The 18,322-nt window shown below is 45.8% G+C and overlaps 1 protein-coding gene and 2 non-coding genes across 3 annotated transcripts in view; 2 read left to right on the top strand and 1 right to left on the bottom strand.

The window, feature by feature from the left end:
• LASP1 (LIM and SH3 protein 1) overlaps positions 1–17,159 on the bottom strand; it is a 202,835-nt gene extending 185,676 nt beyond the window's left edge. Inside the window, exon 1 of the mRNA XM_063959703.1 lies at positions 16,887–17,159. Within this exon, the coding sequence (XP_063815773.1) occupies positions 16,887–16,955 (69 nt within the window). The 5' untranslated portion in view covers positions 16,956–17,159. The remainder of the gene's footprint in view (positions 1–16,886) is intronic.
• A 250-nt stretch (positions 17,160–17,409) lies between these two features.
• Positions 17,410–17,481, top strand: TRNAC-GCA (transfer RNA cysteine (anticodon GCA)). The gene has a single exon. It is a non-coding gene; the product is annotated as a tRNA-Cys (tRNA).
• A 333-nt stretch (positions 17,482–17,814) lies between these two features.
• TRNAC-GCA (transfer RNA cysteine (anticodon GCA)) lies at positions 17,815–17,886 on the top strand. Its single transcript has one exon. It is a non-coding gene; the product is annotated as a tRNA-Cys (tRNA).
• Positions 17,887–18,322: the final 436 nt, after the last annotated feature.

The following is an 18,322-nucleotide window of genomic DNA, read 5'->3' as shown; positions in this document are numbered from 1 at the left end:
TCACACAGTAACTTAGTGTTAACCCAGTAGCTGCTGTATATATTGTTTTACGCCAAATTTATGTGCCCCCCCCCTTCTCTTTTTCACCCTATCTATCGTGCTTCTGCAGGGGAGAGCCTGGGGAGCTTCCTCTCAGCGGAGCTGTGGAGAGAAAATGGCGCTGGTGAGTGCTGAGGAAGAAGGCCCCGCCCCCTCAGCGGCGGGCTTCTCCCGCGATTTTGTGTAAAATTAATGGCGGGGGCTCATGCATATCACAGTGTCCAACTGTATATATGCTGCTTTTTGCCAGGAGGTAATCAATTGCTGCCCAGGGCGCCCCCCCCCCTGCGCCCTGCACCCTACAGTGATCGGAGTATGTGGGTTAGTGTGGGCGCAATGGCGCACAGCTGCAGTGCTGTGCGCTACCTCATATGAAGACAAGAGTCTTCTGCCGCCGATTTTGACGTCTTCTTGCTTCAACCCGCCGGCTTCTGTCTTCTGGCTCTGCGAGGGGGACGGCGGCGCGGCTCCGGGAACGGACGACCAAGGTTAGGTTCCTGTGTTCGATCCCTCTGGAGCTAATGGTGTCCAGTAGCCTAAGAAGCACAACCTAGCCGCAGTTAGTAGGTTTGCTTCTCTCCCCTCAGTCCCACGTAGCAGAGTCTGTTGCCAGCAGAAGCTCCCTGAAAATAAAAAACCTAACTAAAATACTTTCTTATTAGCAAGCTCAGGAGAGCTCACTAAAATGCACCCTGCTCTGTCCGGGCACAGATTCTAACTGAGGTCTGGAGGAGGGGCATAGAGGGAGGAGCCAGTGCACACCAGTAGTATTAAATCTTTCTTAGAGTGCCCAGTCTCTTGCGGAGCCCGTCTATTCCCCATGGTCCTTACGGAGTCCCCAGCATCCACTAGGACGTTAGAGAAATATATATATATATATATATATATATATATATATATATATACACACACACACACACACACACATACTAGGGTCTCAATCTCTGCTGATAAGGTACCTGTCCACGCTGCCACAGCGCTATAAACCCATGCCGACACAATCGCCGGTCTGAGTAGTGTACCAGAATGTGCACGCTATCTGCAGGATCCCTGAGAATAGCTGTTACGTCAGGGCTACCTTTTGGGCAAACGTGACACCCTAGGGGAAGATTCCCATCATATCCTGGCCCTAGTGGGGAAAGGATACTGCCTGAGAATTCTTTGTGGGAAACTGCAGTCTGTTGTCTGGAGATTCCCGCTCTTTTTCATCATGAGAGGAGGGAAATTTACCTCAGCTTTCTTCCCCTTAAACATGTGTACCCTTGTGTCAGGGACAGATGAGTCATCAGTGATATGCAAATCATCTTTTATTACAATAATCATATATTGAATACTTTTCTGCCATTTTGGCTGTAACTTTGCATTATCGTAGTCGACACTGGAGTCAAACTCCATGTCGATATCAGTGTCTATTATTTTGGATAGTGAGCATTGAGAGACTCTGAAGGTCTCTGCGACATAGGGACAGACATGGGTAGATTTCCTGTCTGTTCTCTAATCTTTTGTGCAATAATTTCACCTTAGCACTTAATTACACATATCCAAACAGGTGTCAGCGTTGTCGACGGACACACCCTCTCACACACATATTTGCTCCATCTCCTCCTTAGGGGATCCTTATACCTCAGACATGTCGACACACACGTACCGACACACCACACACTCAGGGAATGCTCATCTGAAGACAATACCCCCATAAGGCCCTTTGGAGAGACAGAGAGAGAGTATGCCAGCACACACCCCAGCGCTATTAACCCAGGAATAACACAGTAACTTAATGTTAACCCAGTAGCTGCTGTTTATATTGATTTTTGCGCCTAATTATGTGCCCCCCCCCCCCCCCCTCTCTTTTTACCCTCTTCTACAGTGTAACTGCAGGGGAGAGACTGGGGAGCTTCCTCTCAGCGGTGCTGTGGAGAAAAAACATGGCGCTGGTGAGTGCTGAGGAAGAAGCCCCGCCCCCTCGATGGCGGGCTTCTGTCCCGCTTTCATGTACAATTTTGGTGGGGGTTCATACATATATACAGTGCCCAACTGTATATTATGCAAACTTTTGCCAAAGAGGTCTCTAATTGTTGCCCAGGGCACCCCCCCCCCCCCTGCGCTCTGCACCCTTACAGTGACCGGAGTATGTGGGTGTAGTGTGGGAGCAATGGCGCACAGCTGCAGTGCTGTGCGCTACCTCATATGAAGACTGGAGTCTTCTGCCGCCGATTTCGAAGTCTTCTTGCTTCTTTCACCCGGCTTCTGTCTTCCGGCTCTGCGAGGGGGACGGCGGCGCGGCTCCGGGATCGGACGACAAAGGGTGAGATCCTGTGTACGATCCCTCTGGAGCTAATGGTGTCCAGTAGCCTAAGAAGCAGGACCTAGCTTCAGAGAGTAGGGCTGCTTCTCTCCCCTCAGTCCCACGATGCAGGGAGTCTGTTGCCAGCAGAGCTCCCTGAAAATAAAAAACCTAACAAAATACTTTCTTATAGCAAGCTCAGGAGAGCTCACTAAGTAGCACCCAGCTCGTCCGGGCACAGATTCAAAACTGAGGTCTGGAGGAGGGACATAGAGGGAGGAGCCAGAGCACACCAGAATCTAAATTCTTTCCTTAAGTGCCCATGTCTCCTGCGGAGCCCGTCTATTCCCCATGGTCCTTACGGAGTCCCCAGCATCCACTAGGACGTTAGAGAAATAAAACAAAATAAATTAAAAAACACAACCAAATGGCTAGACACATTTGAGAGTTTACAGCTTTTTACCAAATTGGGTTTAACAATCTTTTCCATTGCCAATTTAATCTGATGCCATCATTTCTTCAGAGGATTATTGCTTTCTAAACAGTATCTTTAGATGAATATACATTAATATGTGAAATAATATACATACACAAGCAATGCATCATAGGGAAGTTTGTAAACTAACAATTATTTTTATAATGATATTATAAAAAATGCACAGTGGAGGGGAGATTTCAAGCTGCAAAATATTTCAGCTCCACCTAATGAATATACTGTATGCATTAACAATACCTCATATTTCTCTGCCAAGAAATACAAATACTGATCTGTCAGGTCAGAGAAGTACAATGCCACTGTAAGCTGTCCAATTACATTACTGTATACCCTACACTCCAGTTCTTATCCTGTAAATGAATGACTCTGCAAAACCTGGCGGTGCAACTACACTGAACTCTGTAACCAACAGTCACTTTACAGCACAAAGTAAGGGATCACTTTCATACACACTTTGCTCTACCATTTTGATCCAGGAATACCAAGTAAAGAGACTCTATTATGCAGAAATTCTGATTATTTAACGATTTAAGTACAAATTTTCAGATATAACATGTGCAGAGAGAGTTAGATTTGGGTGTGGTGTGTTCAAACTGAAATCTCAATTGCAGTGTAAAAATAAAGCGGCCAGTATTTACCCTGCACAGAAACAAAATAACCCACCCAAATCTAACTCTTTATGCAAATGTTATATTTGTCCCCCACCCCCCTGCGGTGCACATGGTTTTGCCCATTAGCTAACAAATTTGCTGCTGCCATCAGATCTGTTTTGAGTTAGCCATCTGTGCTCAAGCAAGAATATCCTTAAATCCTGGACTGCTATGGGTAAATTTACTAAAGCTTCTAAAACAGAGAATGGTGATATTGCCCATAGCAACCAACCAGATGCAGTATATCACTTTGTAAAAGGCAATAGAGAACTGCTAGACAGCATCTGATTGGTTGCTACGGGCAACATCACCAATTCTCCTGTTTTAGAAGCTTTAGTAAATTTACCCCTTGCTGTGCCTTGAGGACAGAGGTTGGGGAACACTGCTCTACACTACTGGATAGTCTAAACTGCTTTTGGTTAATTAGAAAATGATTCACACCTACTGCTTGCACCCACATTTTTCAGAAATGATTTCTAATAGCCTGGCAAGGACAACTCTATGAATACAATACATTCAGTACTACCCCCCACCCCCTGCTAAAACTACTTCAGGAGTCTAATGCCCCTTGTCTACCCCTTAAACACAGATTAGGGGTTGCTGCTCCAAGGTTTTGGAAAAGTTTAAATATACACAGCTAGAATTTAAACTTTTTAAGCAGCCAAATGGTTAAGCATCCACTGTTGATAAATCTGCTGTGTTCACAACCAAAATTAGTTTGTGTTTATTTTTTAACTTCTCCAGGCTACTTGTGGAGAATCAGCCGTTATCAGCATTGGCTAAGGTGAGTATATCCTGTCCTGATGCAGAGGATTCCTGCAGTGTTACTAGTTAGGGGAGGATTCACGGAATATCTCCGAAACAAAGTGGGGTTAGCAGTAATGGATCCTGCAGTGATAATTTTAACCTGCATTACCAGTTTATATGACAATTACTAAGAAGAAGAAAATAATAACACAGGAGGATTACTATCTCCTATACAATAGCCCAGATCTGTCACTCTGTGACTCATTTCCTAACACTGGGCGTGGCTAGGAGCTCTCATTGGGTTAGCCGCAGGGGGTGTAGTATGGTATGCCGGCAGCCGGGCTCCCGGCGACCAGCATACCGGCAGCGTGGCGAGCGTAAATGAGCCCCTTGCGGGCTCGCTGCGCTCACCACGCCGCGGGCACGGTGGCGCGCCATGCTATTTTATTCTCCCTCCAGGGGGGTCGTGGACCCCCACGAGGAAGAAAAAGTGTCGGTATGCCGGGGCTGTCGGGATTCCGGCGCCAGTATACTGTGCGCCGGGATCCCGACAGTCGGCATACTGAAGACCACCCAGCGGCAGGTCTTTCACACCCAGCTCACAGCTGATTGGCCGAGAAACACTCACTCATGTTTCCTGGTGGCGCCTGGCCACGCCCTCTACCTGGATCTGCGCTCGGTGATTGGCCGCAGCAGTGAGTGGCGTGCTGCTAGGGAAACCTCTGGACTTGGCCAGGTAGAGCGTTGCTGTTACTGTGTATGCGGGAGAAGTGCCGCCAGCTGCTGCCGCCGCTGACCCCTGGAAGCCGCTGCCGCGGGGCTCTGTAGCGTACAGCATAGTACAGCTGCCAGTGCTGGGCCCCCAGCAGTAACAGTGTGTACAGGCAGCCTTCCGCATAGTCAATGGGATCCGGATTATCATCCCCTCCGTCACCCGGCCGCCATGGGGGCTCACTGACACCCCCTGCTCTGCCTGCCGGGGAGAATGAGAAGAGCTCTGGGTGCCGCACTATGCACCGCTCCCTGTGCATCACAGGTGCTGCCTGTAAGTAGCTGCTGCCTCTCGTTACACTGCTTTCCTCTCTAAGGCCATGCTGGGACTTGTAGTTCCACAGCCTGCTGGATGCTACTCCGAGCCCGCCCATCCCCCACACGCAGCACCCCAGCACCCGCCCCTCCCCCACAGTGCCACCGGACCCCCATCCGCAGCACCCTCGCAACCTCCCCTCCCCCACCCCCGGAAACCACTCCCCCATCCGCGTCCCGCCACTGCCCCAACCACAGCACCCACTAGGTGATTAATCGTGCCCTGCATGCGATGCTCATGCCCCTTAAACATTGCATGCCCTTTGTCCGTGCAATATTTAACCACTCACAAAATTATGATTGGAGGTAATACTCCATATAATAAAAATATTGCACACCCCAAAGTCCTGCAAGGGTTAAAGGGGCTTAGCCCCTTGCGACGGTGTGAAGAGTGCCCGTAGGGCGCGATGAATCACCTAATGGTCATGAAATTGTATTTGCTCAGTAAGAATAGAACTACTTCCTCTTCACAGCACCTCCCTACAAATGATCACAACTAGTATAAAATCTACTTATTTCTTGGGGGGTATTTATCAAAGCACGGAAACAGATAAAGCGCTAACCAATCAGTTTGTTTTATCTTTCATACATAGGCCCCCATTTATCAAGCCTTGGAGAAATAGCACGGTGATAAAGCACTAGCCAATCAGCTCCTAACTTCCATGTTACAGGCTGTGTTTGAAGAATGACAGTTAGGAGGTGATTGGCTGGTACTTTATCACCGTGCTATTTATCACTCTCCAAGGCTGGATAAATCTGGGCCATTGCCTTTAAAATGAGAATTAGAAGCTGATTGGTTAGTGCTTTAGCGCTCTCCATGCTTTGATAAATACTCCCCTTGGTCGTAAATAAAAACCCATCACATTTTGCTGCAAAAACAGGTACTACAGTATTGCATATAGTGGTATCAACAGTGTCTCAGTTAGCAAACAGGATTATTCAAACAGTTATTTAAAAAAAAAAAAAAAAAAAAAAGGTATATGTGGTAATATTCAAAGCATGTAGACAGAAAATGGGGAGAGATAAAAGCACAACATTAATCAGCACCTGCCATTTTTCACACACAGCTTGTAAAGTGAGAAAAATGGTGTGTACACAAGGTGAGATATTTTCTTACGATTTTGACTATATAGTCAAAATCGTAAGAAAAGTTAGTGCAGATCGCAAGGTGACGATGCCCGGTCGGCATCGCAAGACTAGACAGACTGTGCAGGCAAGTCAATTTTGACTATCTCTATAGAAGAGATAGTCAAAATTGACACTTAGCCAAAATCGCACAGTCAGTATCGCAAGCACACTCATGTGCTTGTTATGCCGACCTAGCCCCTGTCGCACAGTGAGAATCGGGCATAGCCCGAATCTCGCGGTGTGTATGGGCCTTAAAGGTGCATACACACAGTGAGATCCTTGCTATGCCTGATTTTGACTATGCGATTTCCCTTGAACCCTACCCCTTTCTTGAGATAAAGTCAAAATCTCAAGAAAAGTTAGCGCAGATCGCAAGTCACCTTGCGATCCCGATGTGCTGCCCACCAGGTCGGCATCGCAAGAAAAGATAGACTGTGCAGGCAAGTCAATCCTTGCTAGATCGGTGTACTTTCTATTTCATCTCACATGTCAATGACATCTAACATAAGCCAAAATCGTAAGCACACATAGTCCATATCTCAAGAAAAGTTAGTCAAAATCGGTGGTGCTGGGCTCCGGGGAGTTCAAGGGAAATAGCATAGTCAAAATCGGTCATAGCAAATATCTCACCGTGTGTACACACCCTAAGTGCCAGTTTTGACTATACTTTATACTAGATAGTACACTAGATAGTCAAGACTGACTTGCCTGCACACTATCTAGCCTTACGATACTAACCCCACGGAAGCGCGCATCGGAATCCAATCGTTATCGCAAGCTGCCCAAGACCTTGAGATATGCACTAACTTTCCTTAAGATTTTGACTATATAGTCAAAATCTTACAGATTTATCTCACCGTGTGTACACACCCTTATGGTACCCATACACATGTGCGATGCCCCGCAACCATCGCGGGGCATCGCACCTGAACTGCCAAAGTGATTACCATGCGATCATGTGATAGATCGCATGGCAATCATGTGATCGAAATGTCACAGCTGAGTGGGAGCGGACTCTGGTCGCTCCCGGCGGGTGCCCATCGCACATCTCAGTACGATATTTCGCATGTGGTTTAAAACCTACATGCAATCGCACTGCGATGCGAGAAATATTATGTGCAGCACATACTATCTTGAGACACAACATTCGAGCGGCTTGCCCGCGCATCGCGTCTCAAGGTACCTAAAATGTGCATACAATCCTTCGATTTCTCTCACAGATGAGGTCGAAATCGAACGATAGCACCTAATATCTCACAAGCGTATGGGCACCATTAGAAATTGGATAGACAGGTGGAGATGTACGAAGCCTTGGAGAGAAAAAACGTACCAGCCAATCGGTCCTTTCATGTTACTGGCTGTGTTTGAAAATGACAGGTTCTGACTGGCTGGTAGTTTCTCTCTCTCCAAGGCTCAGTGCATCTGTCCCTTAGGGGTCTATTCATGTAGCAGTGAAAAAAGTGGAGAAGTGAGCCAGTGGAGAAGTTGACCATGGCAACCAATCAGCATTATCAAGTGCATTCTATAAAATTATACGTAGCAGTTGATTGGTTTCCACAACCAAATTCTCCACTGGCTCACTTCTCCATTCTTTTCACTGCAACATGAATTGACCGTAGAGTGCTTCATTTCTCTCCATGCGTTGATAAATACACCCCATAGGAGTCTATTGACTAAGCATTTGAGAGAGATAAATTACCAACCAAGCATCTCCTGTCATTATTCAAACACACCCTGTAACATGGCAGTTAGGAGCTGATTGGCTGGTACTATGCATCTCTCTAAGGCTTAGTGCAGATATCCATGTTTGAGAATTGTGTGATTTCACTGCAGTATAAGCAACAATGCCAATATGTACATAGGTCTTAAAGAAATAAGTTTCACTGCCATCCCAGCACTTGTCTTTCCACTTTTTTCTGCCATGTTCCTGTTTATTAACAGATATACAGTCAGGTCCATAAATGTTGGGACATCGACACAATTCTCATATTATGGGCTCTATACACCACCACAATGGATTTGAAATAAAACAAACAAGATGTGCTTTAACTGCAGACTTTCCGCTTTAATTTGAGGGTATTTATATCCAAATCAGGTGAACGATGTAGGAATTACAACGGTTTCTATATGTGCCTCCCACCTTTTAAGGGACCAAAAGTAACGGGACAAACTAAACAATCCTAAATCAAACTTTCACTTTTTAATACTTTGTTGCAAATCCTTTGCAGTCAATTACAGCCTGAAGTCTGGAAGGCTCTGGGCTGTAACACACGCGCCGGTTTCTCCCGGATGGCAAAAAGCCAGACAAACTTTGCCATCCGGGAGAAACCGGCAGAGTCTGTCACACAGGACGGCTTTGAGCCGTGTGTGATGCTGTGCGCATGGGCAGCATTAGACACGGCTTGGGAAAAAAACGGTGTGTGTGAAAGCTCCCCTTCACACGCACGGTTTACTGGCTGCAAAGACGGCCCGGCGCCGGGCCGGCAGCCGGACCTTCCAGTGGATAGTTCCAGATGCAACCAGGCAGCCGGGCCAGGACCGTGCCGTGTGTAAGGACACATTGCGCTCAATGTGTCTTTGCATCACGGCAGCGGTTAAAAGCCGGCTGGGTTTTTGCCGGGCAGCGCCAGCCGGGTAGTCTGTTTCAGCGCATAGACATCACCAGACGCTGGGTTTCATTTCTGGTGATGCTCTGCCAGGCCTCTACTGCAAATGTCTTCAGTTCCCGCTTGTTCTTGGGTTATTTTCCCTTCAGTTTTGTCTTCATCAAGTGAAATGCATGCTCAATCGGATTCAGGTCAGGTGATTGACTTGGCCATTGAATAACATTCTACTTATTTGCCTTAAAAAACTCTTTGGTTGCTTTTGCAGTATGCTTCAGGTCATTGTCCATCAGCACTGTGAAGCGCCGTCCAATGAGTTCTGAAGCATTTGTCTGAATATGAGCAGATATTGCCCGAAACACTTCAGAATTCATCCTGCTGCTTTTGTCAGCAGTCACTTTATCAATAAATACAAGGGAACCAGTTCCATTGGCAGCCATACATGCCCTCGCCATGACACTACCACCACCATGCTTCACTGATGAGGTGGTGTGTTTTGGATCATGAGAAGTTCCTTTCCTTCTCCATACTCTTCTCTTCCCATCACTCTGGTACAAGTTGATCTTTATCTCATTTGTCCATAGGATGTTGTTCCAGAACTGTAAAGGCTTTTTTAGATGTTGTTTGGCAAACTCTAATCTGGTCTTCCTGTTTTTGTGGCTCACCAGTGGTTTACATCTTGTGGTGAACCCTCTATATTCACTCTTGTGAAGTCTTCTCTTGAGTGTTGACACATACACACCTACCTCCTGGAGAGTGTTTTTGATCTGGGCAACTGTTGTGAAGGGGTTTTTCTTTTCCAGGGAAATAATTCTTCTGTCATCCACCACAGTTGTTTTCCGTGGTCTTCCGGGTTTTTTGGTGTTGCTGAGCTCTCCGGTGCGTTCTTTCTTTTTAAGAATGTTCCAAACAGTTGATCTGGCCACACCTAATGTTTTTGCTATCTCTCTGATGGGTTTGTTTTGATTTTGCAGCCTAATGATGGCTTGCTTCACTGATAGTGGCAGCTCTTTGGATCTCATATTGAGAGTCGACAGCAACAGATTCCAAATGCAAATGTCACATGGAATCTACTCCAGATCTTTTACCTGCTTAATTGATGATGAAATAACGAGGGAAGAGCCCACTCCTGTCCATGAAATAGTTTTTGAGTCGATTGTCCCATTACTTTTGGTCCCTTAAAAAGTGGGAGGCACATATAGAAACCGTTGTAATTCCTACACCGTTCACCTGATTTGGATGTAAATACCCTCAAATTAAAGCGGAAAGTCTGCAGTAAAAGCACATCTTGTTTGTTTCATTTCAAATCCATTGTGGTGGTGTATAGAGCCCAAAATATGAGAATTGTGTCGATGTACCAATATTTATGGCCCTGACTGTATGTATAAATTTTCTGGAATCGTATGACAGAACTCAGTCACCTGGTATAATAATAAGAAAGAGATTAAAGTGTTTACCGGCTGTCAGTATCCCGGCGCTCAGTATACTGACAACTATTCTCCCTCTTGAGGTGTCCACGACACCCCTGGAGGGAGAATAAATAGTGTGGCTCGCATAGCGCGCCACTGTGCTCGCGTGTCAAACCCGCAAGGGGCTGTTTTGCGCTCACCCCACTGACAGCATTCCAGCAGTCGGGATCCCAGCGCTGATATGCTGGGCGCCGGGATCCCAAGCGCCGGCAAGTCATACCACAACCTTACATAGGACTAAGGGGGTGTGTTACGCAAAGGACTAAGGGGGTGTGTTACGCAAAGGACTAAGGGGGTGTGTTACGCAAAGGACTAAGGGGATGTGTTACGCAAAGGACTAAGGGGGTGTGTTACGCAAAGGACTAAGGGGGTGTGTTACGCAAAGGACTAAGGGGGTGTGTTACGCAAAGGACTAAGGGGGTGTGTTACGCAAAGGACTAAGGGGGTGTGTTACGCAAAGGACTAAGGGGGTGTGTTACGCAAAGGACTAAGGGGGTGTGTTACGCAAAGGACTAAGGGGGTGTGTTACGCAAAGGACTAAGGGGGTGTGTTACGCAAAGGACTAAGGGGGTATGTTAATTAAATGACCTTGCTGGAAAAAAAAATCAAAATATTCGCTTCACAGAGAAAGAAGCGAATTGTGTACTGCAATCTCACAGAATGTTATCATATATGGTCGGGGGTACTAAGCTTTGTAGAGCGATAGAGTTGAGAGAGATAAAGTAACAGCAAATTGGGAGCTGGTTGGCTGGTACTTTATCTCCACCCACTTTCTCGCTCTCCAAGGCTTAGAACATACACCCCACGGAAGGATAAATTATGCTTTATTGCTATGGGCAACTTCTCCACTCTTTAGAAGGTTTAATACATTTCAACTCCCCCCATAATGGAGCAAAATTAATATTTGTGGATTGAGATTGATCAAAAGAGAAGTTTCCATATAACTTGTATGACATTAGGCTGACCATATTATCCCTTTAGGGTGTAGTACTGCTGACCGGCGGTCAGGAGACCGCCGGTCAGCTTACCGACGCCGGGATCCCGGCAGCATACTGACGCCAGGATCCCGGCGGGGAGGGGCGAGTGCAGCAAGCCCCTTGCGGGATCGGTGGCTGCGGTCGCCACGGGCTCTATTCCTACTCTATGGGTGTCGTGGACACCCACGAGTGGAAATAGTCCCTGTTGGTCGGCATGCCGACCATCGGGATAGTGAGCCGTCGGGCTGGTGGTGGAGGTCATGTGACTGTCGGTCACATGAATACCACCCATCCCTTTAACCTGGGACATTCATGAATTACACAGGTTCTGTGGCTGCTTAAAACCAGGTGAAATGCAGGCTTGTAGTCAGCCAGCCACAGAACCTGTGTAATTCATGAGTGTCCCAGGTTAGAGGGATAATAAAGTCAGCCTAATGACATGGACATACCAATGTGTCACATGCATGAAGATAAAGGGAAAATGGGCACTGACAGGCAGCAACACCAGACAACAGGGGTGCTTCAATTAAAGTAGTGAAGAGAAGGAGTGTGTATAATAATAGTAATACATTTTATTTATATAGCACTTTTCTCCCGTAGGACTCGAAGTCTCTTCAAACGTAGTACATAGTGCAACTATTTAGTATTAAAGCAAGTAAAGGAATCACACAGAAATAATTATAAACAATGAAACCTAGAAAGCACAAAAGGCATACTGCTGGGTTGGTGCAGACATTCTGGGTAATAACTTCCATGAGTTATATATTCCACTCACAAAAAGTACCAGGCGAGGCAGCCATCTTGTACGCACTACGTAGGATTACCCTGGGTGGAATAGGTTGCTCCTAGAAGAGATGACACAAAATGGGTGGTTGGGGCGTCCTAATGCTAGGAGTAGGGTCATCAACATAACAGTCAGGTCCATGTATTATTTATCTCAAGCCATGGGCGTACCAGATGAGGCTGCCATGTTGGGCACTATCACAGGTTACACTGTGTAGGGTAAGCCATACAAGGACCCAAGGCATATGTGGGAGATCTGTCATATTTGTAGTAGTATGATATACCCTGTATGAATCGATCCACGTGTAGTATTTCCCGCCCACAAAGGAACCATCCGAGGCAGCCATCTGGGGAGCACTGCATAGGTTGCTGCTGGCAAGGTGTGTAAACAGTGGCAGTACAGCATACCATGGGGCGGAAGTACATGGTAAAAACAAAAGCAGTAGCTAGGGCAGAAAACAATGGTAGAAAAAGTGATGGTAGTTGGCAGGCAAAAGTAATTAAAGTAAAGCATCACACCTTCTAGCCAGCAGCAGGGTTGGCAGTGGAAGAAGTCCATCAACCATTCCTGCCCATATAACAATCACAATATTTCCTCAGTCTCTGTGCTAGTAGAGTGCAGTGTCCCACTTAACACTAGATGAAAGCACAGGCCAAACCTGGTGTTATTACGATGGTTGTGTTATAAAAAGACAACATAATAGTACATGGCACTGCACTTCTATAATGAAAAAATACCTGGGCGAAAAGATTGTGGCATTATAACTGCGGTGAAAAAAAGAAAAGAATACAGTTCTTCCCTGGCTGTGACTATACCTTGCATTGGGAGGGATACACAGTTACTGAGAGAGGATAACAGTGCCCTTCCTACTCCAGTCAGTCTATCTTCTCTCAAGAGACTCCTGAAACTCAAAGACCAATGAGCAATAACCAGAGGAAACATTGTGCAACAGGTCTGTAGCTGAAATACATTAAACTAAGAACACTCACAGCCACACATACGTGCACTTGCACAAACACACACAAGTCTCTATTCATGAACGGAAGCTAATCACAAAAGGAGATGTTTAAGAGAGGGAGGGGGTGGGGAGGCTGCTGCAAGATTTTTTAGCCCTGGGAAAATGAACTCCAGGGGTCAAGCCCACCAAAGGGTGGGGTCCATGAGCCTACTTAACCCCCCTAAGAAACACAGAAATCTGAAAATTCCAAGCATTGCACAACTAAAGTCATTAACCCATTTTAGGCAGAGGTGAGGAATGAAAGTAGTCACACAACCCATTTCTCCACAACTGCATGCTATGTGTAGACTGCCAATTTTACGTTATATGGCTGTACAATGCCTTGTGAGCACTTCTTGTGCATATGGGATTAAGATCACAATCATATCATTATGTTTAGTTTATCACAACAATAGGCCAGGTCAACAAGCTCTTTGCTCTGTTTGGCTAAAGTCATTTGTGTGTCTAATATTATTCTCTGTATGTTTTTGGGGGGAGGAGAGAAATTCCAAACCAGTGAGATATAGTGGGACAACGGGTGAGGAAATCAAGGAGTTAATGCTGGGAGAATTAGCGTTGTGCAGTTGATGCCAGGATGATCTGACTTCCGCATACATGGCGGCTAGTGAGGGGAGGGAGGAAGCCATTATGCACACTGGGCTAGGATGTGAACACCATACTTATATGAAGCACAGTCGGAGAGAGGGACAGTGTGCAGTAACAGAACAAGACAGGGCAGTAGGCGAGACAGACCTGTGACAGAGGAATGACTGCAATAAGGCACACAGGAAGTGCGCCACCCTTCAGCAGCCAGTACACACTGAGCACTACACTAACGGAATTGAAATATTAAAGAGAAAGGACACGCAACAAATGATGTCTTGACCCAACATAGGTTATCTACGTAGTAAATGGAACCTTTTTGTTTTTTTGCTCTTTTCAAAATGAAACATGAACAGACGCTGATCTGTGTACAAATGCAACTGTGACATGCATTAAATGAATATAGCCATTTGTGCCACAGACAATGTGTTGTCACTCCAACAAATAATTTATCTCTAGTGAATACAAGCATCACATTATAAGCTTTGCTCGCTATAGGTTACACTATTCTTGTAACTATTGGTACAAATGGCAAATGTGTACATATGCGTAGACAGACCTTTAGCATTTTGTAGGTAGAGAACAATATGGTGGATCGATCAGACTCAGGAGTTACACTCAGAACATAATATTGGACAATGTATAAGATGTTGCACAGGGCCCGCAGTAGCTTATGCATGTGTCAGAAGGACAAGCTATGAATATGGGTGTGAGGAACCACAGCTACACACTCCCAATTCAGACCAGCATTTGGCCTTAAATTAAGCTGAAAGTGACTGAAATGAGGATCATGCTTCGGATTACAATATGGATGTGTTTCTGTAGCTATGTCTGCATTGTGACAAGTGGACAGTGTGTTACATGTATTAAATGCCACAGCAAATTTAACACACCAAATGATATCCTATTGGAATAATGACAGCATACACCTGGACACCAGTGGCAACAGGTGACATCTAGGAGTGATAAAGAAAATAAGGAATACACAAAAGAGATACAGCCTAGATGGGGATCATACCTGGCCAAGTTCTACAATCAGCATACTAGATGAAGTCTATATGGAGGTGTGATTAGAAGGGGGTGTATAAAAAAATGAAGAGTAAATAAATTATATTCTAATTGTAGTGAATTTCCATTACTACCTCTACTGTACATCACCTACATAGCATAATGGTGTGTACACACGGTGAGATATTTTCTTTCGATTTTGACTATATAATCAAAATCTTAAGAAAAGTTAGTGCAGATCGCAAGGTGAAAGTCACCTTGCGATCCCGATTCGATCCCGATGCGCGGTCCCGCAGGGTCGTCATCGCAAGAAAAGATAGACTGTGCAGGCAAGTCAATCCTTGCTAGATCGTTGTACTCTCTAGTTCATCTCACATAAGCCAAAATCGTAAGCACACGAGTCCATATCTCAAGAAAAGTTAGTCAAAATCGGTGGTGCTGGGCTCCGGGTAGTTCAAGGGAAATAGCATAGTCAAAACCGGCCATAGCAAGGATCTCACCGTGTGATACTGACAAATGTAAGATCCATCCATTATAAGATAGTGAATGTACAGTACAGGTTCCGGGGGGTGAGTCTTTAGCATGTCCATTACAAAATATATAAGTATATATGAATTATGTCCAAATCAGAATAGTACAGTAGTACAGTGTCCATTGTGGAATACAGTGAGTATACACTTTTTGCCCCGTGTCCATTGCAGAATGTAGGGAGTATATAGACTGTGTCCATTGCAGAATGTAGGGAGTATACAGTATGTGGACGGTGCCCGTTGCAGAATACAGTGAGTAGGTGGACGGTGCCCGTTGCAGAATACAGTGAGTAGGTGGACGGTGCCCGTTGCAGAATACAGTGAGTAGGTGGACTGTGCCCGTTGCAGAATACAGTGAGTAGGTGAACGGTGCCCGTTGCAGAATACAGTGAGTAGGTGAACGGTGCCCGTTGCAGAATACAGTAAGTAGGTGGACGGTGCCCGTTGCAGAATACAGTGAGTAGGTGGACGGTGCCCGTTGCAGAATACAGTGAGTAGGTGGACGGTGCCCGTTGCAGAATACAGTGAGTAGGTGGACGGTGCCCGTTGCAGAATACAGTGAGTAGGTGGACGGTGCCCGTTGCAGAATACAGTGAGTAGGTGGACGGTGCCCGTTGCAGAATACAGTGAGTAGGTGGACGGTGCCCGTTGCAGAATACAGTGAGTAGGTGGACGGTGCCCGTTGCAGATTACATTGAGTAGGTGGACGGTGCCCGTTGCAGATTACAGTGAGTAGGTGGACGGTGCCCGTTGCAGAATACAGTGAGTATGTGGACGGTGCCCGTTGCAGAATACAGTGAGTATGTGGACGGTGCCCGTTGCAGAATACAGTGAGTATGTGGACGGTGCCCGTTGCAGAATACAGTGAGTATGTGGACGGTGCCCGTTGCAGAATACAGTGAGTATGTGGACGGTGCCCGTTGCAGAATACAGTGAGTATGTGGACGGTGCCCATTGCAGAATACAGTGAGTATGTGGACTGTGTCCACTGCAGAATACAGTGAGTATGTGGACTGTGTCCACTGCAGAATACAGTGAGTATGTGCACTGTGTCCACTGCAGAATACAGTGAGTATGTGGACTGTGTCCACTGCAGAATACAGTGAGTATGTGGACTGTGTCCACTGCAGAATACAGTGAGTATGTGGACTGTGTCCGTTGCCGAATACAGTGAGTATGTGGACTGTGTCCGTTGCCGAATACAGTGAGTATGTGGACTGTGTCCGTTGCCGAATACAGTGAGTATGTGGACTGTGTCCGTTGCCGAATACAGTGAGTATGTGGACTGTGTCCGTTGCCGAATACAGTGAGTATGTGGACTGTGTCCATTGCAGAATGTAGTAACTATACAGTATGTACTGTGTCCACTGCAGAACGTAGAGTACATGTACAGTATACATATACCCACGTAATGAATAAGCTTGTCGTGGGCGATACACCTTAGTGTACACATACATGTATGCTGCACTCTGCCTGCTAATATACCTTGTCCAGGCAGTTGACTTTCTCAGTCGGGTAGACGATCTTGCCGCAGCGGGCACAGCTGGGATTCATGTTGCCGGTTAATGTGGGTGTGTGGATCGGGAAGTGCTGGCGTGTGACAGTCTCTCCGGACCCTCCCTGGCTGTCTCTCTGGCCTCCTCCTCTATGACTCGCCCGCTGTCTGCTCCCTTGCCCTCTGCTGTCTCTCGCAGTCTCTCGCTGTCTCTTTGCCGCGCTGTCGGTGACAAACACAGGAGGGGCGGGGGTCCGGGGCCGCGCACGACTCGGGGGCGCGCATAAGGTGGGCGGGGCTGGAGGGGAAGTGTCGGGAGCGGGCAATCATGTGTGTATGTACAGTATGTAGTGAGAGCGATGGCTGTATGTGCGGTTATCACACGTGTCACACAATGACATGTACGTTACGCTTGTGATTCTACGCATCGTTTTAACAAAGAACTTTAGCGCATAAGCAATTAGCGTATATGACCCGGTACTATAGTATATACCGAGTATTGCAAATTCAGTAGGGGGTATAGCTCAGTGGTAGAGCATTCGACTGCAGATCGAGAGGTCCCTGGTTCAAATCCGGGTGCCCCCTCATTTTTAATTTTTTTATATAAATATATATATATCCTGGGTGGTCTCAGAGTTTACCCATGTTTACAATAATGTTTTATATATATATATATATATATATATATATATATATATATATATATTGTTCTCCAAAATCTATGTATTCATATGAGCAGTATATAGCAAGTAGAAGTCGTTATAGAAACATAGATTAATTAAAAGAAAAAAGTTATATTAATTTACTAATCTATGAAATCAGTGCTATAATGACCCTCCCAATTTAATTTTTTCTAATAAATCCAAAGCTCATGACAAACGACAAAAGTATATTTTATAGCTGTATCCAAACAGCGGTGGGGGTATAGCTCAGTGGTAGAGCATTCGACTGCAGATCGAGAGGTCCCTGGTTCAAATCCGGGTGCCCCCTCCATTTTGATCAGCTTTTCATGTAGTTTCTGTTCATTTACTTTTTTATTCACTTAAATAATTTTCAAACTTCTATTAAACAGTCAACTCTCTAATTTCCTAAATCGATGAAAATATTTGCTCAACAATAAATTCTCGAGAGAACATGATAAACAGCTAAGCCTGGCAACAGCTGTATGTTTCCTGTTGGATAACAGTGGTGAAATTAGGTTATGGCAGAGCTGCTTCTGTTGTACAGATTTGACCCTTTCTTTTTGGAGTGTGATCTAGGGATATCCAACCATTAATATTTAGAAATCATCGATGGTCAACATCACCCAGTGTAAGAAAAATTTACCATTGATGGCAGTGTAACAACTAGTTTCATACCATCAATGGTAGCCAGAGCCAGACTGCCAATCAGGCGATTCTGGCATATGCCAGAAGGGTTGACGGGT

This window comes from Pseudophryne corroboree, chromosome 3, assembly GCF_028390025.1.
Source record: "Pseudophryne corroboree isolate aPseCor3 chromosome 3, aPseCor3.hap2, whole genome shotgun sequence".
NCBI lineage: Eukaryota > Metazoa > Chordata > Amphibia > Anura > Myobatrachidae > Pseudophryne > Pseudophryne corroboree.
Note: the sequence above shows the minus strand (reverse complement) of the source record. Positions and strands in the feature narration are given on the sequence as shown.